General features: G+C 41.7%; 1 protein-coding gene across 9 annotated transcripts in view; it reads right to left on the bottom strand.

Moving 5' to 3' along the window:
• RASAL2 (RAS protein activator like 2) overlaps positions 1–27,878 on the bottom strand; it is a 241,905-nt gene that overhangs the window by 143,687 nt on the left and 70,340 nt on the right. For 5 of the 9 annotated variants that reach the window (XM_083507027.1, XM_083507015.1, XM_083507024.1 and 2 more), the window contains exon 1: positions 21,097–22,352. The exons of the other annotated variants lie outside the window; for them this stretch is intronic. In XM_083507027.1, the coding sequence (XP_083363153.1) occupies positions 21,097–21,661 (565 nt within the window). In that variant the 5' untranslated portion in view covers positions 21,662–22,352. Of the gene's footprint in view, positions 1–21,096; positions 22,353–27,878 lie in introns of those variants that run through there. 9 annotated transcript variants of the gene reach the window in all.

Genomic DNA, 27,878 nt, shown 5'->3' with positions numbered 1-27,878 from the left:
ACTGACTCACTAGCTGCTGTATGTGAAGCAACATATGGTAAAGCATTGCCAATCCATTTATTACAGAATATCTGGTGCTGTTATTTGATCAAGGGCCTTAAAAAGGGGTAGTGCCAGTGGCGTAGCGTGGGGGGTGCAGGGGGGGCCGGCCGCACCGGGCGCAACATCTGGGGGTTAGGGTTGTTGTTGTTTAGTCGTTTAGTCGTGTCCGACTCTTCGTGACCCCATGGACCAGAGCACGCCAGGCACTTCTGTCCTCCACTGCCTCCCGCAGTTTGATCAAACTCATGCTGGTAGCTTCAAGAACACCATCCAACCATCTCATTCTCTGTCGTCCCCTTCTCCTTGTGCCCTCCATCTTTCCCAACATCAGGGTCTTTTCCAGGGAGTCTTCTCTTCTCATGAGGTGGCCAAAGTATTGGAGCCTCAGCTTCACGATCTGTCCTTCCAGTGAGCGCTCAGGGCTGATTTCCTTCAGAATGGAGAGGTTTGATCTTCTTGCAGTCCATGGGACTCTCAAGAGTCTCCTCCAGCACCATAATTCAAAAGCATCAATTCTTCGGCGATCAGCCTTCTTTATGGTACAGCTCTCACTTCCATACATCACTACAGGGAAAACCATGGCTTTTACTATACGGACCTTTGTTGGCAAGGTGATGTCTCTGCTTTTTAAGATGTTGTCTAGGTTTGCCATCGCCTTTCTCCCAAGGAGCAGGCGTCTTTTAATTTCGTGACTGCTGTCACCATCTGCACTGATCATGGAGCCCAAGAAAGTAAAATCTCTCACTGCCTCCATTTCTTCCCCATCTATTTGCCAGGAGGTGATGGGCCCAGTGGCCATGATCTTCGTTTTTTTGATGTTGAGCTTCAGACCATATTTTGCGCTCTCCTCTTTCACCCTCATTAAAAGGTTCTTTAATTCCTCTTCACTTTCTGCCATCAAGGTTGTGTCATCTGCATATCTGAGGTTGTTGATATTTCTTCCGGCAATCTTAATTCCGGCTTGGGATTCATCCAGCCCAGCCTTTCGCATGATGAATTCTGCATATAAGTTAAATAAGCAGGGAGACAATATACAGCCTTGCCGTACTCCTTTCCCAATTTGGAACCAATCAGTTGTTCCATATCCAGTTCTAACTGTAGCTTCTTGTCCCACATAGAGATTTCGCAGGAGGCAGATGAGGTGATCAGGCACTCCCATTTCTTTAAGAACTTGCCATAGTTTGCTGTGGTCGACACAGTCAAAGGCTTTTGCATAGTCAATGAAGCAGAAGTAGATGTCTTTCTGGAACTCTCTAGCTTTCTCCATAATCCAGCGCATGTTTGCAATTTGGTCTCTGGTTCCTCTGCCTCTTCTAAATCCAGCTTGCACTTCTGGGAGTTCTCGGTCCACATACTGCTTGAGCCTTCCTTGTAGAATTTTAAGCATAACCTTGCTAGCATGTGAAATGAGTGAAATTGTGCGGTAGTTGGAGCATTCTTTGGCACTGCCTTTCTTTGGGATTGGGATGTAGACTGATCTTCTCCAATCCTCTGGCCACTGCTGAGTTTTCCAAACTTGCTGGCATATTGAGTGTAGCACCTTAACAGCATCATCTTTTAAAATTTTAAACAGTTCAGCTGGAATACCATCACTTCCACTGGCCTTGTTATTTGCAGTGCTTTCTAAGGCCCATTTGACTTCACTCTCCAGGATGTCTGGCTCAAGGTCAGCAACCACACTACCTGGGGTGTACGAGACATCCATATCTTTCTGGTATAATTCCTCTGTGTATTCTTGCCACCTCTTCTTGATGTCTTCTGCTTCAGTTAGATCTTTACCACTTTTGTCCTTTATTATGGTAATCTTTGTACGAAATGTTCCTTTCATATTTCCGATTTTCTTGAACAGATCTCTGGTTCTTCCCATTCTGTTGCTTTCCTCTATTTCTTTGCATTGCTCGTTTAAGAAGGCCTTCTTGTCTCTCCTTGCTATTCTTTGGAAATCTGCATTCAATTTCCTGTATCTTTCACTGTCTCCCTCGCATTTTGCTTGCCTTCTCTCCCCCGCTATTTGTAAGGCCTCGTTGGACAGCCACTTTGCTTTCTTGCATTTCTTTTTCATTGGGATGGTTTTAGTTGCTGCCTCCTGTATAATGTTGCGAGCCTCCACCCATAGTTCTTCAGGCACTCTGTCCAGCAAATCTAAATCCTTAAACCTGTTCCTCACTTCCACTGTGTATTCATAAGGGATTTGGTTTAGATTGTATCTTACCTGTCCAGTGGTTTTTCCTACTTTCTTCAGTTTAAGCTTGAATTTTGCTATAAGGAGCTGATGATCTGAGCCACAGTCAGCTCCAGGTCTTGTTTTTGCTGACTGTATAGAGCTTCTCCATCTTTGGCTGCAGAGAATATAATCAATCTGATTTCGATGTTGCCCATCTGGGGATGTCCATGTGTAGAGTCGTCTCTTGTGTTGTTGGAAAAGCGTGTTTGTGATGACCAGCTTGTTCTCTTGACAGAACTCTATTAGCCTTTGCCCTGCTTCGTTTTGATCTCCAAGGCCAAACTTGCCAGTTGTTCCTTTTATCTCTTGATTCCCTACTTTAGCATTCCAATCCCCTATAATGAGCAGAACATCCTTCTTTGGTGTCACTTCTATAAGGTCTTGTAAGTCTTCATAGAATTGGTCAATTTCAGTTTCTTCAGCACCAGTAGTTGGTGCATAAACTTGGATTACTGTGATGTTAAAAGGTCTGCCTTGGATTCGTATCGAGATCATTCTATCATTTTTGAGACTGCATCCCAGTACAGCTTTCGTCACTCTTTTGTTGACTATGAGGGCCACTCCATTTCTCTTACGGGTTTCTTGCCCACAGTAGTAGATATGATAGTCATCCGAACTGAATTCGCCCATTCCCATCCATTTTAGCTCGCTGATGCCCAGGATGTCAATATTTATTCTTGCCATCTCATTTTTGACCACATCCAACTTACCCAGGTTCATGGTTCTTACATTCCACGTTCCTATGCAATATTTTTCTTTACAGCATTGGACTTTCCTTTCGCTTCCATGCATATCCGCAACTGAGCGTCCTTTCGGCTTTGGCCCAGCCGCTTCATCAGCTCTGGATCTACTTGTACTTGTCCTCCGCTCTTCCCCAGTAGCATGTTGGACACCTTCCGACCTGAGGGGCTCATCTTCCAGCGTCATAACTTTTATATGCCTGTTGTCTTTGTCCATGGAGTTTTCTTGGCAGGGATACTGGAGTGGCTTGCCGGTTCCTACTCCAGGTGGATCACGTTTGGTCAAAACTCTCCACTATGACCTGTTCATCTTGGGTGCCCTGCTCGGCGTAGTTCATAGCTTCTCTGAGTTCTTCAAGCCCCTTCGCCACGGCAAGGCAGTGATCCATGAAGGGGGGGTTAGGGTTAGGGTGCGCAAATCCACGGGTTAGGGGGCGCAAATTACTTGCCTTGCCCCGGGTGCTGACAACCCACGCTACGCCACTGGGTAGTGCATGGGACCTCTGGACCAAGACAGGTTTGCGGTGTCCGCTAATCCGCTAATCCTTCAATGGGCTTGCTTCGCAAGACGAAAAAACCGCTAGATGAAGAGAATCACAGAACGGATTCTTTTCGTCTTGCGAGGCACCACTGTAGTAAATGGAGATGGATGAACAAGCTTGCATGGACCCTTTTCATGAGAACAAAGGCTGTTCCCAAAGCTTTGTGGACTTGTGGATATTTCTTTCTGCAATAGTTCTATTTACACACCAGCACCACTGCACTGTGGTTCCCATTGTCATGTCTAGTGGGCTCATAGGCATCAGAGGAGAGAGTGGTTTGTTCTCGTTTGAGGTTTCTCATCTTATTGGCATGGTTCAGTGTGAACTTGTCTCAACTCCACCAAAGGTTCATTTTAAAATAGGTTTTTCTTAGAATTTGTATGTTTTTTGAAACAAAAGCAGTCTGCCTTAACTTTCTTCTAAAAATCTATTAATGAATGAGATGAATGGACAAGGTGCTATTCCCAATGCATTTTAAAAAGCGACCATCAACCCCAAAGTTGTAATTTTCAAAAGCTTATTGAAAAAGAAAAGGTCACAGAAATGGCATATGCGGCATCTGAATTTTAAATAATTTGTATAGCTACCTAACAAGTGAGTTATGAGCACTAAACTTTTCTATCAGAGTATGAGAAGACACTAAAAAGGGTTGAGATACTTAGTTTTAGAGGACCAGAAAAAGTAAGTGTAACTGGGAAACCTGCACATTACTGCTGTTTATTTTTTAAAGAAACTTAACGTTCCCAATAAGAAGTTCAGTATTAGATGCCACAAGTAAATGCCAGTGAAAATTCCGAACAGGTTAAAATGTGTTTATTGCCTTACTTTATCTTAATCACACCTTAGTCAAAATAAAAAATTCCTTCCAGTAGCACCTTAAAGACCAACTAAGTTAGTTCTTGGTATGAGCTTTCGTGTGCATGCACACTTCTTCAGATACACTGAAATAGAAGTTGCCAGATCCTTCTATATAGTGATCCTTCTCACTATAGATCCTTCTCACTATATAGAAGGATCTGGCAACTTCTATTTCAGTGTATCTGAAGAAGTGTGCATGCACACGAAAGCTCATACCAAGAACTAACTTAGTTGGTCTTTAAGGTGCTACTGGAAGGAATTTTTTATTTTGACTATGGCAGACCAACACGGCTACCTATCTACTACTTAATCACACCTTGTAAAGCCTTCCTTCTCTGGGGAAATAGACTGAACAGTGACAACTTGAGTTGATTTATCAAATAAAACATCCACCTTATTTAAATGCACACATTGGACCAATTTTACACGATGCAGTGAGAAAGATAGACAGAGAATACCTAAAAACATGATACATTAAATTCTGGTATAGTGCTAGAAGCATCTAATAGATAAGTTCATTTATGGATCAATTTGAAAGAATATTTGCAATACAGTGGTACTTCGGGTTACAGACGCTTCAGGTTACAGACTCTCGGGTTAACTTTGCTGCAGGATGAGAACAGAAATCATGCTCTGGTGGCGCAGCGGCCCCATTAACTAAAGTGGTGCTTCAGGTTAAGAACAGTTTCAGGTTAAGAACGGACCTCCAGAACGAATTAAGTTCTTAACCCGAGGTACCACTGTACTGTACAATTAAAATATCTTTGATAATCAACTTTCTCAAAATCTGAAAAAATATAGAGAATTAGTGCATCCAATTAAATCTCCAATTGATGCAGTGATTTGTACTTTGTATTTTAATCCCAACAGTAATTGAATTTTTTTGAGTTGTGGAGAGAACATAATTTATGTGCATGTAAAGATCTACTACGTCAAACTCAAACCAGGACATAAGATGTAAAATGAATAATCAGTTGCTGCCATGATTCTTGTTTCTATAAATTCAATTTATTTATTTTTTTAGAAAAACACTAAACAAGAAATCTAAACACATTTGAGGAAGCCGGAGTTTTGATAAGGTACATTCAGATTCTAGAGTTCTTCTAAGATCAATATACATTTTCATTGTGAAGTGGAACATTAAGAACTACATAAATTAGCTGAGGGCAAGATCTTGGAAGACAAATTAAATTTTCTATCTGGAATGACAAAGGGAGATGCAGTAATAGTTTTTCACTATAGTAATTTGAGAGAATTGCTTTATGTTACTGGCCAGCTAATATAGGAAATCAAAAATGACAAGAGATAATGGGGTACATACAATCCTCTCTTCTGGAAGCACCAGAGAGAATGGAATCTTTTTCATTAATATAGTGTTACCTTGCCATCTAATAACCCCGAAGTTATCTTCTACATGATTATGATAGTAAAAATAACATACACAAAATATTGAAGGGATTGTTGTTGTTTAGTCGTTTAGTCGTGTCCGACTCTTCGTGACCCCATGGACCAGAGCACGCCAGGCACCTCTGTCCTCCACTGCCTCCCGCAGTTTGGTCAGACTCATGTTTGTAGCTTCGAGAACACTGTCCAACCATCTCGTCCTCTGTCGTCCCCTTCTCCTTGTGCCCTCCATCTTTCCCAACATCAGGGTCTTTTCCAGGGAGTCTTCTCTTCTCATGAGGTGGCCAAAGTGTTGGAGCCTCAGCTTCACAATCTGTCCTTCCAGTGAACATTCTGGGCTGATTTCCTTAAGAATGGAGAGGTTTGATCTTCTTGCAGTCCATGGGACTCTCAAGAGTCTCCTCTAGCACCATAATTCAAAAGCATCAATTCTTCGGCAATCAGCCTTCTTTATGGTCCAGCTCTCTACAACTAAGTCTACAACTCTCTACAACTAAGTCTACAACTCTGAAGGGATTAGTGACTGGCAACTAAGTGAGGATGCATTTGAACCAAGAACCACCTTTCGAAGTCCAACTGTTCACTTGTTCTGACTCAATATACATTGGTACCTCAGTTTACGAACTTAATCCGTTCTGGAAGTCCGTTCTTAGACCGAAACCATTCTTAAACTGAGGCGCGCTTTCCCTAATGAGGCCTCCCGCCGCCAGTGCCTCTCCACCATTCAGCTTCCGTTCTTAGACCAAGGTAAAGTTCGCAAACCGGGACACTACTTCTGGTTTTGCGGAGCTTGTAAACCAAATACCGTATTTTTCGCTCTATAACACGCACCAGACCATAACACACACGTAGTTTTTAGAGGAGGAAAACAAGGGAAAAAAATATTCTAAATGAAATAGTGGATATATGATTTTTGTGGTTCATGCTGTGGCCACAGACATGTGATCTGACAGTGAGTTTGGAGTAGCCCAATGCAAAAATCCTGAGGATCCATGTGGATCCATGTTTTGTAACCACGAAGGAGGAAAGGAAGGGGAACCATGGATCCTCTGCTCACGACTGCAGCAGATCCCCCCTGCCACCCGCAGGCATTCGCTCCATAACACGCACAGACATTTCCCCTTATTTTCTAGGAGGAAAAAAGTGAGTGTTATGGTGCAAAAAATACGGTAGTTCGTAAACAGGGCTGTTCTTAAACCAAGGTACCACTGTACCATCAAGTCAAAACTGTCAGGCTATGTTACGGTGAAAGGAAGTAAAAACAAGGACATAACAACTTTACTCAGAAATAGATTTCATTTTTAAGTACAGTCATACCTTGGGATAAATACGCTTCAAGATAAGTATTTTCGAGTAGCGCTCTGCGGCGTACTGAAAGTAACAGAGTGCATTACTTCTGGGTTTCGCCGCATGCGCAGACGGTCAAAGTGACGTCACACGCATGCGCAGAAGCGGCAAAACGCAACCCGCGCACATGCATCTTATGTTCTGTTCAGGATGCGAACGGGGCTCTGGAACGGATCCCGTTCACATCCCAAGATACCACTGTACTGACAAAATAAGCCACATAATTCTACAACAAATACGACCTGCGGATATGATCCACAAAAGGAACAGGTTCCATTCAAAGGAGAACCAGCCTAAAATAAAAAATATGGCAGAACAGCTTTTAAATAGATCCCTGGAAAAAAACCAACAGGGGCTGGGATGAAGGTGAAAATGGACCAAATGAAGACAGGGGGGAAACCAGACAACGGAAGTCAAGAGGGACTTGACAGCCATTCATGGAAGTCAAAGAAACATACATGCCAATGACACCTAGGGAGAGAATGGTCACAGGTGCCATTTCTAGAAGCCTCTGGAGCAAAATGGGCAAGGTGGAGTGCTTGGTTTTAAAAGCAAAAAAGAAGTAGCAGATATTGCAGGCATACCTGGAACTTGGTAGAATGGCAAACAGCCAGCAGCAAACAGTCATCTCTGGATACAAACCATGGATGACAATTTCCAGCCCCCAAAGTAATTTTGCACTGTGTTGCCAGTCCTTCCCCACCCCCACCAAAATGCTAAGTGTGATCTTGAGATGGAAACTGAAGGGGAAGCATCAAAAGGAGCAAATGTTGTAGAAATGGGTGACTTCAATTACCATCACATAGATCTGGGTAGATGTCTGCACCACTATCAGCTAAGAGGTGAACTTTCCAGATAGTCTAAATCAGGCATAGGCAAACTCAGCCCTCCAGATGTCTTGGGACTACAACTCCCATCATCCCTAGCTAACAGGACCAGTGGTCAGGGATGGTGGGAGTTGTAGTCCCAAAACATCTGGAGGGCCGAGTTTGCCTATGCCTGGTCTCAATGACTACACCCTAGAATAACTGGTCCATGTTGTATTTGAAGGTGGCACAAAAAAGCTGAAGGTAAAAAGAGGACTTCTTACCACTTTAGAAACTGTCAGAACCAAATGTTCAGCATCCCTGCCTAGAAACTCATGCCGAAATGTTTTCCCCCCACATCTGTGACTTGCCCACTGGACCGCATACTGGGGGCGAGAGGGTTCACTCAGCCTGAGTTCCAATACAAATTCATTGTGCTATTTTTAATAACATCGATCAAGAGGTTACCAAAAAGCACACAAAGCTAAACTACCTTCATTCCGCTTCCTGAACAAGGCTGCTACAGGATGTGAACAAAGAGAAAAATGAAAAATGAAAAAGTAATTAGCTTCACCTCATCTTCTTCAACCATCTGCAAGCCAGCTGAGAGGCAGTTGCTTAGCTGCTCTGCTTTATAAAATATGTTTTAAATTGGCACTCCGGTTTTTAAAAAAATAATTACAAGTGTTTGGGAAAGGATCCCCTTTATGCCCAAAAACTATAGAAGAAATTATTTGGCAAACTATTTAGCTTGGGGATGTGTCAGAGGCAGAAGCCAAGGGAAGATGAGGGCCTTAGAAATTAAAAAGAAGTGAAGGGAAGAAGATAAGTGATGTGACGGAGAGATTAGTGAACTGACCATATATTTTGGCTGCTACCAAGAGTAGTCTACATTTGTGAGCCCATGTGGAGACACAAATTATCTCCTTCAAATAATATGCAATTACCCAAACTTTTCAGAATGCTTCTTCTAGAACACTTAGTGGACACCTCCCACTTAGGCCAATTCATCATTTCTGAGAGAGGGAATTATGTCACCAAGTATTGCGCTGATTCCCTGAAATTTATGAATTGGCCTTGAGAAACTGCTTCCATGCAATGTCACCCCCCATTTTGATTTGTTACAGGACATGGTAACTGACTGCAACCTTGCCTACTCAAGCCGATTTCTCAGGAACACATAATGACTAAAAGGGACAAAAAGTCACAACAGGGAGGTTAATCCAGCTCAAAAATGGCCACATAAATTGGCCCTTACTTAGCCATTATTCAGCACAGGCTGCAAAGATTTTGCTCTTCTCTCATCTGTTAAATGGCCTCGTCTGTCAACTTGTGAAATGCCAGGGATTCTCAAAGCAAGGATGAGTATTAAACTCACGAAAGGCTTAAAAGATTATCTGGCCCAGTTACCCAGAAGCCAAGCTCAAAGGAGCTCATTGAGAATCACTTCTGGTTGGGGTGAGTCAAGGAAAGCAGCTTTCATCTAGGGCTTAAAGGACAGGTGTAATATGCCTCCTTTGGGGGAAAGGTTAGAATTGCTGTTTTCTCTGCTCACTCTTCCTTTTTAATTGTACAGTCTCTCTCCTTACCTCTGTCAATATCCCTTGTCCAGCCACCCAGTCTCATTGCAGAAGTGTTGTTTTGTACATTAGAATTCACTTCCCTACTGTTATTACACTGTATCATACTTGTTAACTGTATTGTATCGTATAATTGTTTTAATAGTATATCATCTTGTGAGATCTTCTGATGAGGAATCTTTTATACAATCAAGTTGTATTTAAAACAACACAACCTATACATGAATTGTCAAGGACGGTTTGGCATTTTGTTCTCCTGCCTCTAATGAAAAAAAATAGCCTCCTCCCTCCATTATCAATACAGTGGTACCTTTTGGTTCTCAAATGCCAAAAACCCGGAAGTGCTCTGGATTTTGAATGTTTTTCGGAAGCCGAACATCCGATGCCACTTTCAGCAATTGTTTCCAGGGCACCTGCATCAATCAGAAGCTGTGCCTTGATTTTCAAACATTTTGGAAGTCAAACGGACTTCCAGAACAGATTAAGCTTGGCGCTTTTGTTTTTGCTATTTATTTTGCGTCGGTTTTTTTGAAGCTTTTTTGGTTCTTTTGTTTTTGTGACTGTGTGGAACCCAGTTCAGCTACCGATTGATTGATTGATTGATTGTGTGACTGCGGAAATGAATAAAAGCTCCCCCCCCCCCAAACAATGACTATCATCAGTGCAGGGAAGAAAAATTAACTTTAATTTTTATCATCTACAATACTGTCTTATTTATTTTATAGTACAGTACATTGATTATTGCTTTCATTTTATGGATCAATTGTCTCATTAAGATAATAAAATTCATGTTAAATTGCTGTTTTAGGGGTTGTTTTTAAAAGTCTGGAACGGGTTAAGCTGTTTTGCATTACCTTCTATGGGAAAGCGCACCTTGGTTTTGGAACACTTTGGTTTTGGAACAGACTTCCGGAACGGATTAAGTTTGAGAACCAAGGTATCACTGTATATAAACACAGACATTTCAGAGGCACCTCTTGAATTTTGTTTCCACAGCAACTATAATAATAATGTAAATATGCATCTCATAATGCAATAAGATTTATATGATATTTACTGATGCAGGCACAAAAAAATCTTTAGTCTGTCTTCAAAAGCCATTTTAGTTAGTGCAAGTGAATTCAGAACTTTTCATATTTGCTATGATTCTTGTCTTCTTAACTGGGATCACTGAAGAAGTTTCTGAAAACTCTGAGGAATCCTTTTTGCATTAAGTATGATGGAGACACAGCTGAATGATCTACCTTCAGAGGTGGCCTGGTGTGTCTACAAGAGTTTCTGCTCTTAACTCCTTCTAATCACGGTGCAACCAACTATTTGTAACTCCTGTAGAAACATAGGGAGCATACACTTCTGAGGGATGGGTATTCAAGCACTTACTCTCAAAGCAAGCCTTTCTGGATGGAAGAGTGATGCATGTCTTTTTACTTTAATTCAGAAAATAAAAGTGTCTCACTGTTCTAGGGGTTAGGAAAAGGGCATTTTCCTCTGAAACTAGCACTCATGGGACTTCTGCAAGGATGACTTCAGTGCACCGGTTCCATTTGTCACTTCTAAGGCGATTCACACACTTCAAAACTGATATATACCCAGAAGCTTTGTAAATTACTTTCACCTGCAGGGGTGTGTATGAACTCACTTTCTGTATCTGAGAAGGCAAGGGGGTCACTCTAAGCACCTTTTAGCAATGGGCTTCTGTAGCCACATGTAATCTACTCCTCCCAAACTTTCCGCCCTTCAAAGTACAAGAGGTTATTCCTAACTGCTAAATGCCACGAGGTTGAAAGAAGAATGAAACACCTCCTTAGATTGCACAGTTATAATCACAGAACTAAAATTTAAAAGGCAGCAGGGGTGAGACAATTCAACTCATGTTTTAATGGCATGGACATTGTTCCTTAAATTTATAAGGCAGAGCCTAGTTCTCCTGCAGGTTACAGGCAGGGCCAGGGAGCCAGAAACTTTCCCACAGAGGCGGACCATATCTGTGAACCTTACAAACTAAGACAGGAAAGAGTTGCAGGAAAGAGTGTGCAGAGTTGTGGTTTTTTGACTTGTCCTCAGACAACCTACAGCCAGACAAATTTACTTACTTTTACAAAGATATACGTAAGATACAAAGATATACCCCACTATTTCCGTCCAAAAAGGTGATGCTTGAAGCAGCTTGCAAAATATAAAGAGGCATAAAACAATAACATTCTACGATTCAAACACAATTACTTAAAAAAAAAATTTTTAAGGAGAATCAAAATACATACACATATTTAATTGCAAAAAGGAAAAACGGTAGCTACTTCTTTAAATGTGCATGCTGAGGAGGTGCCATTTCCAGACTAAATGCAGAATCAAAGAGCAAGAGGAAAAACTAACTGTACAATAAATTAAATAAGGCAACCTCACAATCCAAAGTTTGCTTAAACTACCAGGGAGAGGGCCTCTTCAGTAGTAGAATCCTGGTTATGGGATAGTCTTTGTGGTCTTTTTGGTACTAGACCTCTCTGTTCATGCCAGTCTTTTAAATCTTAAGCAAACTGGTCCTCTGGTTTTAAACCTTTTTAATGTGGGAAATGTGACATGTTTTGCTTTTATGTAGTCTCCTCTCACTTTTTTAAAGAATGGATTGATGTTTTACTTTGTCTTTCAGTTGCTTTTATTCATTGTAAGCCGCCCCCCAAAAGTTATCTTACAGGGACAGCATGCGAATGTAACTGAATGAATGAATGACTATTCATTTGCCAGTGGGCACAAATAGAGAGGAAGATAATACAAGAACCTACCCGGGAGAAACCCTGTCACATGTTGCAACAAACTGCACTTCAGAAAGCAATGGTGCATGCAAGAGAGGCACAAAAGCTGACATGATATGATGGAGAGATTAAGCACAGGATGAGACCATCCTCCAAGTAACTTGGCCCCAAGCTATTTAGGACTTGAAAGGTAATCACCAAAACTTCCATTTTTGCCAGGCTTCCCTGGTCAGGAAGAACATGGACAAAATTCAGTTTCTTTATGAATTCTTTGTTGCTGTATCAAATTGCTTCTCCCATTTGATGACAAACTTCAACACAAGGGAGGGGACAAGGAGAGTGAGTGAGTGAGTGAGTTGAGTCTGCAAAGCGTCAATACAAGGAAACTTCAACTGAATGTACAGCCAGAGTAGCCTCAACATGAAGTAATCACGCATGAAACTATGAAGAACAGCAGATCTAAGAGAGGCAGCTTTCATCTCTCGGTTGACTATCACTTGTTGTTTGGCATTAAATCCCAAAAAAGGTCTAAGCCAATACCTACAAACATCTGGTCCAAAATACAGTCAAGTATGCATTGATTTTAAACCTAAATAGACTTTCTTGTCTTGTAGATATTTATGTACAGCTTTTCAGGCAGACTTCATAAAGCAGTTTACATTGAAATTCTAATATAATTAAAGCCATACAATAAACCAGCCATGACAAACTGCAAGGGGGGTGGCAGAACTTTTGAAAAACTAGAGCTCTCCTCAGGGTCCTCAGAGAGACCAGCGGTGGCAGTTGGAGAAGGGAGAGGGCACCTTAGTCAGAAGTCTGGAGCTAGATGGTCACATCTCTGTCTTCTCTCTTTTTCCTCCCCCGCTTAAGAACACAAATGTAGATCTTCACAAAGTCATAAAATCAGCCCAACTTTGAAATACCACAGCATTCAAAAGCTTTTCTGATATAGATAGAATGCAATCTACTCCCCCTCACCAGAGGGAAAAAAAGAATCACAAATATAATTCCAGCAAAGGGATAACAAGTGTGGGTGGATTTTTTGACATTTCTCAATATACCTCTGATTATTTTTAGTATCCGTAATTGCTAGTTATTTCACTGCTGTTCTTTTCAGTAAAAGCATTAAGTGTGTTAATACTAGCTGCCCACCCCTGCACACCCTGCCAGGTAATCACTGAGTGCTAAAATGGAACTGGGCAAGTAGTTGGAGTTCCTCAGAGCAAAACATCTTAAACCACCCAGAGCCTAGAAGGGCTTAATTGAAAAGTAATTTCAAAAAGTGTTCCATCCTTCATAATTCTCAACATAGTGCCTAGGCAACCACACTTCTCTTCTAAGCTATAGTAAAGTGTTAAAATTAGTTTTAATTTCATTTGTAATGGATTTCCATATGTAAATGCAAGTAAGTAAATCCATGATCAACAAACTAGATCCCAGTATGCTTGAGTGCAGGAATACACTGGTCAGCAAATGTGTTTAGCTGAGCAGGAGAGATAGCCAGCCCAATTTCTTAGCATAATATAATTAGACATAGAGTTCTCTCTCTCTCTCTCTCTCTCTCTCTCTCTCTCTCTCTCTCTATCATCTCCTTACCTGTCCGATCTACTATGGGTACCTCTACTTTAGCTCTGACCTGGCCATCTCCAATTGGGTTCAGGTATGCCTATACAAAATCTAATGGCTCTGGATAGGTATACACGCTTTCACCCACGGTGCAAAACAAGATAGAGAGCCTATTCAATTAGATTCAAATAAGCACCATAGTATGAATCTGAATCATTATGCATGTATAATCCTGTTTCCCAAAGAAAGGGTCTTCTTTGCTGAATCAGGCAATCTGTGTTCATATTCACAACTATTTTATGGAGAGCTCAGTCAGAGCTGTTGTAATTTATCCAAGACCAAGCAAGGAGTCCGTGGTAGAAATGGCAACACTTCTAAATGTCCATCCACCAGACAGCAACTGTTCATCCACTAGACAGCATAATTTCTCTCCTCTTGACATTTGAGTTCATGGTGGTCAGTTCTATGGCTCATCCCAAGTGTTAAGAGGAAACTGAAACTTCCTTAATAAAGCCATTTTAGTTAAAAAGAAAGCTTTGAATATACATGGAAGGTCTTGGTTCTTATGCATTCTAGTAAGGGTTGCAAAAGGGTTTCTCTGAGCAGAGAAAAGGGTTCCAGTTACAACCAGATATAGTAACTACAATTTACACAGCAGCATTTTACAACTTTCTGAGTTACAGAACAAAATATTGAGTGTGGAGTACAAACAAAGCAGCTTAAAAGCATCAAAACTACATGGTAAAAATTGTAGTATAGCCTCTTTTGACTACGAACATACAAAAATCTAAAATAACGCAAGTGTACAATGATGTCACAAAGCGAGTCTGAAGATTCCCAACTGAAATATACACAGGTGGTGACAAGCTGAGAGTACAGTTGCCAGATTGCCTTAAAAATAGTATGTTGGCTTTATAGAAATCTGTAAATAGAACTCCAGGAAAGCAAGACTGCCTGCCACAGCAACCCTCTGTCCAGCTAAGGTCAAGCGAGACAGCATACACTGATTAAACGGCCTAGCTGACTTTGAATGATTTTAAAGTGTTCATAATTTTGTTTTTGCTTTGTCCTGAGGAAGCAGCAGGAGGAAAACATTCTCCAGGAAATGCCATCATCACATTACTGATAGAGAAATTGCCTTGTTGTAGCCAAGAGGAATCGGTGTATGATATAACCTCATTTGTTTCCAGTTTCCCATGATCCTGGCAGGATTAAAATATTAAATCTGTTGAAAGAGTTGAAAACATTACCTGGAATTTAAAAGAGAATGAAATAACTTTTTTTTAAAGTAGCATGCATTTTGGAACTTTTTCTGGTTTCAATGGCATTCTTAAAAAAACCAAAATAGAGATCAGAGTGGAAAGTTCCAATGAGGCAGACGGAGGAACAGACCCCAAGCTGTCCCTGCTTGTCTCGTTCCTCATCCTGTTTCTATTGAGGCGACCACTACAGCTTCTTATAGGGGCTTGTGGTTTCAGAACGTGTTTACTAAAACAAGCTCTTTCAAAAGTACTTCAAAATGTTCTCTCCCTTTATGAACTGAGGATCAGTTAGTTCCGGAGTTGCCTTACAGCTTTACACGTTCTGTCACCATTTCTGTCTAGATCTTGTTGAGGAGGCAATCTGATACGTGTATCTGGGCTGTATCACTTCGGACTGCAGGTAGGACTAACATGATGGAACAGTCCTACAGGATGTGGGAAGCAACTTTCCAGGAATGTCACTCATTTCTATAGGGTCTCCATGAGAATGCAGCCCCTTTGAAGTATACCCCCTCTGTAGCCAGTGCAAACAAAACAGGAAATCTTCCATTAATTACAGTTTCCTGATTCATCCAAAACAGGAAACTATGGCTAGCGGCTCCAGAACCAGCCAGGATATTAACCCATGGTTTCATATAATTGCCACTGGCGTGCTAGCTGTCTGGCCTTAGTTGCCTGGTGCACCAAAGTTCAGAATAGGCTCCACGATGCCACAGATGACACTCAGGGGCAATGATGTCCAGAGCTGTTCACACAGCATGGCAATGGCTTCAACAAAGTCACCTACTGAAAACTCCTCCAGGGCATTCAGAATTCACTGGATTCCATTAGTCTCTGGGGCCACATCATCTTAATCTGTCCACCACTCCTGCAGAAGAGGATCGGAGCTGTAAGTCAAAACTTCACAAGGAAGTGATCCGACCATGACAAGAGGGTGACACCCACTCGCTGATCTCCAGGCCACCCCTTCCTCCAATGGAAGCAAAATAATAATTACAGGGGGTTGAACGAGATGACCCTTGGGGTCCCTTCCGACTCTACAATTCTATGATTCTAACAGATTGGTTAACAAAATAGAATCATAGAATGGCAGAGGTGGAAGAGACCCGAGGGTCATCTAGTCCAACCCCCAACAACGCAGGAATCTTTTGTCCAGCATCGGGCTTGAACACATGACCCCTGAAATGAAGAGTCTCATGCTCTACCAACCAAGCTATAATATAAAATGTATCTGTGTAAATGAACCTGCTTGCTGAATGCTATCCCATTTCTTTTATAGCTTTTAGATTAGATAGGACCTTCACAAAGCAATGATGGGATAGCACTATTATATATATATATCTAAACATGTGATGATATAGAATGTATTTCTCAGCAATCAGGAACAGAATAGAATAGAATAGAATAGAATAGAATAGAATAGAATAGAATAGAATAGAATAGAATAGAATAGGCTGGATCTCAGCATTCCAAAACAGGCTGAATCCCAATATTCCCTTTTTGAATCTGGAAGCCGTATTTCCTAAGACCACATAAAACCAATTTATGGTAGTTTTAGCAGCTGTGCATCATGGTTCAATCACACCCCTTCTGAAGAGTGAGTGGGTGGGTGGCTGCCACCTTACACAAGGCAAAACTACACAATGTTTTGCACCACTTCCCTATCAGAGGAGCACATACACACAAGACTCCATCCGCTATTACACATTCTCTGTGCAAACCATCAAAGCAGCTTTGGTGGATCCACCAAAGGATCCATGTAGCCCAGCAAGGCATTGCCAACAGCAGTTGATAAAATGCCTCCAGGACAGTCAGTGGTCCCCAACTGGTGACCCTCCACACAAATAAACAACACCCACCCAATGGGGTTAAAAGACCCATTCCGATTTAAACAGTATTTTTTTAATGGGATGGCCCATGCCCTTGCTCCACCCCCCAAATGCCACCCCAAGGGGACGGCTTCCTTTAGTATCTTCCCTTCGGTGAATGGGCAGGCACCCAGGGCTGGCAGGCAGGCTTTATAGCGCTGCCCTAGCAACTGGTGCTTGCCTAGCTGGGGCAGTAGGTGTTTTCAATGCTGCCTGCCCAACTTGCACAGCTGCAGGCAGGTCCTAGTGTAGATATCCAGTAGAGCAGCATTTCCCAACCTTGGGCCTCCAGCTGTTTTTGGATTACAACTCCCATAATCCTCAGCTAGCAAGACCAGTGGTCAGGGATGATGGGAATTGTAGTTCGAAAACAGCTGGAGGCCCAAGGTTGGGAAACACTGCAGTAGAGGACACAAACTACCGTAGAGATATAAAAAAATTCAAGAGTAGAGGGTCCATGGCTTGGCTTTTGAAAAAGAGGGGGTCTGCTAATTGGGAACCACTGTTCCAGGAGATCCACAAATGCAATAGCCCTCCTTTCCCCTTCATATCCTTGTTGCTCAGCACTTAGGTTTCAGCATCCCAGTTATCACATTTTTGTTTTTAAACCTTTCAGAGCTCAACATCTGAATTCTGCAGTTTGTCAAATACTGATTGTCAACTCAGGATCCGCTGGAAACTCCTCACATTACACTGAAATACTGTGTAGACAGCTGTCGTGAACTGGCTTGGTGCAGAGGGCTGGTGGGAGGCAACAGCTGGGGGACCCCCATCTTCTCCCCAGGGGAAGATGGCTCAGAGCCAGGGGACAATCAAGAGTGTGGTCAGAGGGAGAAGAGGGGGCAGAGTGGGAGGAGGAAGTGTCAGATAGTGAACAGGCAACAGGGTTTAATGGGCAGGAAGAGGCTTTAACAGGGAGCAGGAGAGGAGGGGGGCCAGGATACAGATGAAGAAGGCTACTGAGAAATCCAAGGAGTCTCCCCCTCCTGCTGTGACCAGCTCCCCTCTCCCCCTGATCTCCCAGAACAAGCAGAGAAATGGAAAAGGGCAGAGCAACAAGAGACAAGATGACAGAGCCTTAGACTGCTAGGCAAGGAACCAGGGGAGGAGCCTTAGAGAGTGGTGGGGAGGTGGGGACTTGAGTCCTCTCAACTGCCTCATTGGGGCAAGACCTAAGACCTATTGAGAAGAGTTGGTGGAATCACTAGGCCTGCTCTGTTTTGGTTTCTTTGAATAAAGAGTTTAGTTCACTGATGCTGGTGGGTTTTTTTTAATTTATTTCTGATTTACTCCTGACTCCGGCTCTTAACAACAGCCTACTTGGGCAGCTGTGTACAATGGACAAGGTTCTCCAGTGCAAATGATGTGGAGCTCCCCTATAAATGCCTCTTTGGGGGCCAGAAGTCTGCACATCACCGCCTTTGGTTTCTGAATAGAACTGAATTTTACAGATGTTCACATACTGTCATATGGGGCCTGTCAGGTGGTCACTGGGATTAGCTTCTTCAAGGCCTCATGACAGCCAAGAAGAGGCTTGGTCTGCAACCTCCTTCCCTCTATATATCAACGGGCTGAGGATCAGATAGCAGTATTTATCTCTGAGTGGACAACTTGTTGCAAATAGTGAACCAATTCTTACAAACCTGGTTGCCTTATACAAAAGTTTTTGCCTGACAGCAAATGGCACTGTACACATATATTTATCTCCTATCATACAGGTATGTTTGATTTCTACTGTGCCCTTCAACAGGTTCCCGGGACAGATTACAAAAAAGTTTAAACAAATTACAACAAAACCAACATCAGTATATGACACCTTGGCAATCCATCATACTCCTTTTGCCAGCATTCTCCCCTCCCCCATGGTTTTGCTAGTAAATCTTGCTTGTTTTATTCTAAAAGCGTTAATTAAAAATAACAAACCCTTCTGCACTCAGAATTCAGAAAATTATTCTGCAAGTCCTAGCAATATTTATAATTATAATAATAATAATTTATTATTTCTACCCCGCCCATCTGGCTGGGTTTCCCTAGCCACTCTGGGCGGCTTCCAACAAAAGATTAAAAAGACATTAAAACATCAGTCATGAAAAACTTCCCTAAACAGGGCTGCCTCCAGATGTCTTCTAAATGTCATATAGTTGTTTATTTCTTTGACATCTGATGGGAGGGCGTTATAATATTTTGCAGAGAACGAACAGCCAAAAAGAATCACTTTCAAGTGCAGCTTAAGTGTCTAGTTTTGATGGTTACTGTTTTATTTCTAGTAATTGTAGGGTTACCCAATACAAGAGCACACTAGACTGTGATTAAGAGGTTTTAAATGCCCATGTCAGCATAGCTGCTCATAATAATCAGAGGACTTTTGATTGCATAGGACCAGTCCAGCAATGGACTCAATGGTTTCCAGATGTTTCCAACAATTTAATGAGATAATCAAAAGTATTTAGGGATTTTTAAATGGAAGACCTTACAGCCATTTTTCACAGTTGAATCAGTAACAGTTCAAATTAGATTGATTCTCTTTTTAAGGAACCTTTTTAAAATTACCAGTGGAGAAGATTTATCTGAAATCCAGAGTTGGGGATTAGAATGCTTGCTGACCGCAATCCCAACTGGCCAAACCTTTACAACTTTCCTCTGCTTGGCATCTTAGCATGCATCAGTTTAGCTGACTGATTACAAAGCCATAAATCTCACATGATGAACTGGTTCAGTTTCAGCGCCTAGTGTGCAATTTAAAGACAGCATCATTTCCCTCTGTGCCTTTGGCTTCCCAGTAGCAAGCTTTAAATGTTATCGTGTCATTACAAATGCCAGGCATCTGCTCTCCTTTAGCACACTGTGCTCTAATACTCTTGTGCAGATAGCTATCACACTCAACTATGATTCCTGTTTTGTTTTTTTTTAACAGTCTGAGATAAGCATACACATCGACTCCAAACAATACCATGTCGTTCTATAAAAACAACATTAAGTGAGATATGTGGAAAGAATAGTAATTGAAAATATTGTGAAAAATTAAAAATCCCACCACTTTAAGCGGTGCTATAAGCTGCTGCACCCACTAGCTCCTTATTTTGTTGCGTATCACCTAGTTGGCTATTGTGCTTTACAAACTGAGAGCAGCATGTTTACTGGGCCATGGGCCTAACCCAGCCAAGGGCTACTGGTTGTTCCTGATGGCACAAGTCCTCAATGAAAACAGGGAGAAACGCTTAATTGTTTCTTTGCAGTTTGAATGAGACGGCTTTCTTCTCAACTGAACATTTTAAGCTGAAATGTATATTGCCTCTTTTGCAGCCTAAGTTGCTACAGGATAGCAGAAAGCTCAACAAAATCTTTAACTGTACATATATATGGCTCTCCCTAAGCTGGGCCTATAGTTTTGCTGAATCACAGCAGAAACCGTTCCATCAGTGTTGCCCCCATAGCGGCAGTATCAAAATGTGACAGAAAACACCAAAACGGTTGAAGAACTCCTGACAAGCATTTGCACCAATCACCTTTGCTGTAACAGCTTAGCACCCAGGTAAAAATCCCTCGATCTAAACAACCATGTTTATGCTGATTAATAACAAACTGGGATATTTACAAACTCACCTTCTTACTACACAACTAGACGGTATGACTCCATTAAATTGTATTACTTGGTGTATTCAGTATATACTGTACATGCAGCCCTTGGTTTGGGTGGGGGTGGGGTTCCAGGTTATTGTGTGTGATGGCAGAGTACGGATAAGCACGGTAACATCCCCACCCCCTTTTCCTGCCACTTCTGGGTTTGTGGCAATGCACAGTCGTGCATGCATTGAATCTGTGCAAAAGGGTTCTTGCCTGTGCTACACAAACAGGTCAACACTAAACAGCTACTGATAAGCTAATACATTGGAGAGGAAAGGCTAGCTGCCCCCCCCCCATCAGAGAACACAAATCAGCTTCTTCATACTATTTATTTTTACAAAATGACCAACGGAAATGCAGAAAAACCTTGACTATTTCGGGGGGGGGGGGACAGGGACAGGACACTGCACACTAACACAGTCCCTATGAAACAAGTAATTCACTCACCCTTACAGAACATTAGGGAAAGTAGAAAAATAATACCTTCAGTCAAATCCATCTGACTACTCTCCACTCCCTCATTTGTCACGGCAGCATTCTGTTCCCCCTTCCGATTCAGCACCTTAGAAAAGCTGCTGGAGATTGTAGAAAAGAAGCCCCGGACAAAATAATTGTCCTGCTCCCCAGACTCTGGTTGCAGAAGTGGCTTTGTGTTCCTCTCTTTCCAGTGCGGGGCAGGTTCAGATAAAGATCTGCAGAAAGGAACCCGAAATGGCCTTGTTACTGGCATGGCAGCCTTCTCTTCTGGGTCTTCTTGGTGACTGTCAGCGACTAACGTGGACACTGTCAAAGGCTCTTCGGCAGTCCTTGCTGCATCTGGCCTCTTGGCCACTTTCCACAGAAGTCTGGGATGAGTCTGCCATTGGTAAGTTCCAAGCAGCTTCCCTAAATCCGAATCTGCTTCTTCCAAAGTCCTCTTGCTTTTCACTTGATAGCACCAATGGTAGTCCTTCAAACTAGCTCTCACTTTTGTACAATCACCATCCTGCACCGACACGGATCTCTGAAAAAGTGCAGGGGGACCAGAGCGCTTTTTAAACACATTCATTTTCCACCTTTCACGTTCAGCTACCTCACCTTACACTTACTTCGGTGCACATGCTCCTACTTGTTAAGGTTACCATCCAAGCAACTTCCTTCCAGTGGTGGCCAACGTTCTTCTTGAACAGGTACCATTCAGACTCAATTCTACATCATCTTACATCAACTCTGTGTTTATAGTGAAGCACAGTTGGCACCCAGATACAAAGCCTTCTCTCTTGTGATTAAGAGACAGCTTGTGGTGCTAATTTTCAGTTCCTGGGTTTCAGATCTCAGCTGCAGACTTTCAGGAAGTGACAAAAAGAAGAAAAAAACAGAAGAAAAAATCCCACCAATTAAGTGCCGGGCAAATTGTACTTCTGCCTCTCATGTTGTAACCATGAATTAAAAATAGACCGTGAAAGTACCTTTAGTTTCCACATAAGATCAAGTAGAACTAAACTGACACCCACAAGAGTCTTGATTATAAAAATAGGATGCATCAAGATGAGGGCTTCAAAGCAACAGGGACTGGATATAGTTCAGCCCTTGAACAATTTAATCAATAGTTGTTGTTACCATCCCTATCTTCAGATCCAGAATAGTACTTAGAAGTAATGCCAAATCCATGAGGACTCAATGCAGCAATTCTTCCAGTGATGCATATGAATTGAAGGAGAGGAAAGGAAAGAGCAGCTGAAATGAAGAACCCTGAAAATACACTAAAGGAAAATATGCACAAAGGAGGAGTTAAGCGAGGGGAGTTAGGTGGTGTTTAGTCATTACTGACCAAAGTAAAGAAGCAGACTGCTCTTGAGGCCAGATCTTGTGGCAAACGAAACATGGGAATGTGCATATTTTTAAAGTGAGCAGGGTTTTTGTTTTCATAAATCTAATTGGAGTCAGTAGACTGGAAAGTAATACCCCTATCTAGTTAAGTAAAAGAAAAACGGCCACCTCAACAAGTTAAGGAACAGCTTACCATATTAAATTTGCTAAGAAAACATATCTGCTAATCGGCACAAGCCAAGTTTCAGAGCAGATTGAAACAATGTGCTCACAAACCCCAGAAAATATGGGGTTTCAAATGGAAAGGCTGACAGGCCCTTGGCAAACCTTGCAGAATAATAATAAAAAAAAGAGTTTGGTTATTTGAAAGAATGATGCAGTTTGGCAGACTAATAAAAACAGACCAATCCATCACAGATTCTTAAGCTATCGCTTTTTTATCAGTTGCATAGTGATGCTGTTGAAGCCTCCAAGATACTTTCTTCAAGCAAGGCCACACGTTATATTTGGTTTCCCACTCCCACCAGAAAATGGGGAAAAGAAAACAGCCCTGCTGGAAGAAATATCTGAGATCCCACTGAATTCTGCTTGCAGAACGCTGAGAGGGCGGACTAGGCAGTGCCATAGCCTACTCTGAAAAAGAACAGGATAAATCAGCATTGCCAATGATATCGTAACAATCCTTACTAGTTCATTTGTGTGTGCGAGTGCACATTACAGTGATACCTCGGGTTACATACGCTTCAGGTTACAGACTCCCCTAACCCAGAAATAGTACCTCGGGTTAAGAACTTTGCTTCAGGATGAGAACAGAAATCGTGCTCCGGCGGCACAGTGGCAGCAGGAGGCCCCATTAGCTAAAGTGGTGCTTCAGGTTAAGAACGGACCTCCAGAACGAATTAAGTACTTAACCCGAGGTACCACTGTATTGAATTTTGTATCCTAAAAGGGGGGTCACTTGGTTCTTCCCACCAGCAATCAACTCAGGGCTATTTACAGCGAGAAATGTCACAGTCCTACTAGTACTAACTCAGATCCTCAAGGTGTCCCTAGTTTCCAGAGAGAGTCACAGATTTACAGAAGCTGTCCTGGAACGTCCCGCTTTTCCTTAGGACATCACCATTTTCACTGGAGGAATGTCGGAGGGCATGGAGTTACGCGACAGGGGCAGCCTTGTATAGGGAAGTTTTCAAATGTTTAATAAAGATTAAAGATTCTTTTCTAGTTTTTAAGAAAATATTTTTATTTGTTGGTTCTATTGGTTCTATGTTAAAGGAAAAGGAAAAGTTAGCACAAAAGTCAATTCAATTCATCAGAGTCAGTGAGAAAAAGAAAATCAAAAACGGAAGAGAAATAAAACTGGCATATTGCTGCTGGGAAATTTTTCTTCCAAGTATCCTAATAGTGATTCACTGTTGTCTCATCCATATTCGCTGCGGTTTAGTCTGGATTCCTCAGCATCAATGATGCATGAAAATTGGTCCATATGACTTTGTTAAGCAAGCCTGGCGGCAAAGCCTTAGACAAGATTACATTTGCATTAATATTAATAGGTTTTCTTTTAAAAGCTACCTTATTAAATCAATCACTTAATTGATACAAGCTTATATCGAAATAAATTATGTATTCCCATGTGTGCTCTGGTGTAACTGCTTTTAGAAGCAAGAATTTGTTGCCTTTCACAATCTTTTCAGGCCAACTAAATTTAATCTCTGAGTGGATGTAGACAGGCAACTGCTGCCACTACCATTGTACACTAAGAAATTATCAAAATAGTTTGTTTAATAGATTGTTCTGGACAAAACAGCTTCACTTGCGGAGGCAGCCACAACCCAAATGAGGGGGGGTTAATCTGAGAGTGGCTGCAAGACACCCCCAGAGGAGTTTGAAGACTGACAACAGTCTAGGTCACCTGGTACTATGACTACTCTTGACTTGGTATTCAGGAACCTTCAAACATAACCAAGGGGGTGGGCTTTGGATGTAAGTGGGATATGCAGAAGAATCGCTTGGTATACTTTCTTCTCTGGGGAGCTATATTATCTGAGCATCTATGGCAGGACTGGAATATTCAATATAACCACCTCATTGTGCACCCTCGACAAACATATTATATGAATTGTTCACTCGATTACATAACTTCAATGGACTATTAGCCAAGCAATATTAGTTTAAAGTTAATCAATAGGCTCTCTCTAATCTATCACAATGAATCACCATCCCTCAGAGAAACCATAACTTAGGAGAAAATGATGAGCTCCTATCAAGTGCTCAGTAACCACTATTAGCTGTAAAACTGAGCCTTGGCAACTGGTACTTTCTAAGTGAAGCGGTCAGGAAGAATGGTCACCATATTTCTGGTCAAAACATTCATTAACCAAGGCATGATTAATATACCAGCTACCATCTCAGAAAGCTTAGCGATTCTCAAACTTCTTTCTCTAGGCCACATTTTAAGAATTAAAATTTGCTTGCTTGCACCATACCAAATTTTCTATTGATAAGGAATGCACTGGAAAACAAAAGGAAAGAACTCCTAGCAGTGCTTGATTTTGAAAAGATATCTATCCATAGTCTGCAAATAATTTAAAAAGAGAGATTTCAATACTATACTGCACTGAAATATTTAAATGTGTCATTGATTGCCTTTGATTCCTAACACATTTGCCATTCTCTCCTGCCACGCACCCTTTGAGAACCACTGGCTGTGCCAGTTCTCCCTCCTCAGTCAGCAGTCCCATTAGAACCCACACAGGGGAATTCAGGGAGAGAAGCAAGGAGTTCCCAGATTGCCAAAGGGAAGAAAGTATTTCCTTCTTTGCTCCGTTGCTACTTTCACCACATCTGGAAAACTCGTTTCAACTGCCAACAGGACATTCTAGAAATCTCTACAATTGGGATTAGTGGTTCTGGCCTCCCAACCAGTGCAAGCCAGTTCTCTGGCCGTAGACAAGAAGAAGAGAAATACCAATATTCATATTTCACATCCTCTTAGGATGTACCCAATATAGCCTGTATTGTAACCTGTATATAGCCACCTCCCTGCCTTCGAAGATCTTGCTTGTGTCCTACTGAAATCCCTATAGCTGTGTGATCCAACATATGTAGATGGAGACTTAGAAGACACAAGATGGAATGATGAGGCTTAGGAGGCAATCAACTGTCTTGTGCCTGGTTTTAGAACTTGACAAAAAACTTGGCAACAATCCAGGAACTACAAAATGCAAGCAATTTTGTGGCATGCAGGGAAGTCGTTTGATGAGACCCATTTCATGCTGTCACTGTTTTCTAAAATGAAAATCGGCTGTAGGAGTAAGTCAAAAGGAAATATTTTTTCAACTCTCTTCATTTAACTGAAATTGAAGATACATCAACGAAAGCCTGGGATAGTTGGGGACAATTGTTTACCGTATCCTATACCTTTTTCATCAAGGTACTGTATGTTTTCTCTGGAAGTTTTCTTGAACCTGGTGCTGACCATAATTCATTATTGACTTGTTGTGACACAGAAAAGGGCTTTTACATTTTGGGCACTAGTGTTCCGGAATGCCTCCCAGCTGAATTACAAGAGGTCTCATCAATATTGGTACGCAACTAGTTCCTGAAGTCACCGCTGTTTAGCAAGCATTCCCTTGATCCTGAACTTCTGATTTTATTGTTTTTAGCTGTATTTTAACTACATTTAGTTGTCATGCTTTTTGACTGGCTTCCTTTATTATGAATTTTAATTAAGGATGTTTTAATGCTCTGATGGAATTGTTATTGTACGTTATTTTAATGATGTATGGATTTTATAACTGATTTATTATATCATTTATATTTTCTAATTGACTATATACTGCTTAGAAGCCATGTTGGCATATAAGCAGTGTATAAAGTAATAAAAAATAAGGGGCTAGATTCAACAAAGTAACTGTGCTAGTGGGAGACAGCACAATGAAGCTCTCCTCCCCCAGCGGCCCTTCCCCACAATTGAAGCTTGGCTTAGGTGTTGTTCTTTTCATCCAATGCTCCCAAATAACTGAGTTGTGTAAGGCCAAATGACACACTTATCTAGATCAGCATGACTCTGACATCTTAAAACCAGCTTCATTTAACATCCAGTATCTGCTGCTGGTTGTATGATTCCAGGCATAGGCAAACTCGGCCCTCCAGATGTTTTGGGACTACAACTCCCATCATCCCTAGCTAACAGGACTAGTGGTCAGGTTTCTCCTTCCTCATCTCCTAATCCAGCCTTCCTCAACCTGCTTCCCAACAGATATTTTGGATTATAATTCTATAGCAGGAGTAGCACCAGGTATGAGGAGGCTGTCCTAATCTGATTTGAAGTTACTTGCACACACAATTTATCTAGTCTTACCCCTGCCACACAGAAAATCCCACATATATTTGTGTTTCATTCAGTCAAAAGACTCATTTACAAATTGTGCATATTGTTTACAAACTCCAGGTGTCCCTGCAGCCAGAATGATCAGGGATCGTGCAAGCTGTAGTCCAACAACATCTAGAGAGTTTCGTGTTGGCTACCCATGTACTAGCAGTTCTCTTGCATTTGGGAAATGGTTAAAAAGTTAGACTTTAAACTCTGGATCATAGATTTTAGCTGAAGGAGTGCTATTTTTAATGTAAATAAGTTTATAGAGAATTTTTAATTTCATCTACAGGGTCCGCCCCTTGGTGCTGATGTAGTATACGTTGTTGTTATTAATTCTGCTGTCTGGTCTTTGGACAAAATAAAGATTGAGATCTTATTGACTTCAGTAATCCCCACCCCACCCCTGCCTATGCTTGCATAGGATTTGGCTTTTGTTGCTTTCACCTACTGAGAATAGAACAGAATAGAACAGTAAGGAAGGACTTTGGCTTACTTTAACAGTGGCTGGGTTTCATACTACAGTACTTTCAGTTTATAGCCCCAACATGGCTTAGAAGTGTTTCAAATCAGGTAGCCAAAGTATTTATCATCACGGATGGAATCCGTCTCTGGTATCTTCAGTTCTCAAGGGAGTCTGCTGTCTGATGCATGGCTCATTGTTGATGTTTCTATCCAAGCATTTTATAATAATGGAAAGAAATACTTACTGCCAGTTTCCAGCAAAGAGAATGAAGTCATTATTTTTGTATGAGAACAGGGTCAATATAGATCCATGTCTTTGCTAACCCAGAGGAACTCTAAGCAAGCAAGCAGGATTTGGTATTCACTGGAACAACCTAGAACCATGAATCCAGTCCTGACTGAAGCTTTCGGCAAGTCAAGATAAATCCCTTCTTTCTGTACAAGCTTTTGGTGACGATACTAAAAGGTGGTGCTGAGATTAGGGTGGCCAAACGAGAGAGACACATATCTGCTGTCACATGGAGATGACTAATGCCAGCAGAGGAGCTGAGTGGAAATAATTAAGAGAGGTGGAAGCAAAGGTCACTTTTTCAGTTTCCATGTGTCCAGGGTTGGA

The sequence above is a fragment of the Podarcis liolepis genome (assembly GCF_965112155.1).
Source record: "Podarcis liolepis genome assembly, chromosome: 6".
Taxonomy (NCBI): domain Eukaryota; kingdom Metazoa; phylum Chordata; class Lepidosauria; order Squamata; family Lacertidae; genus Podarcis; species Podarcis liolepis.
Note: the sequence above shows the minus strand (reverse complement) of the source record. Positions and strands in the feature narration are given on the sequence as shown.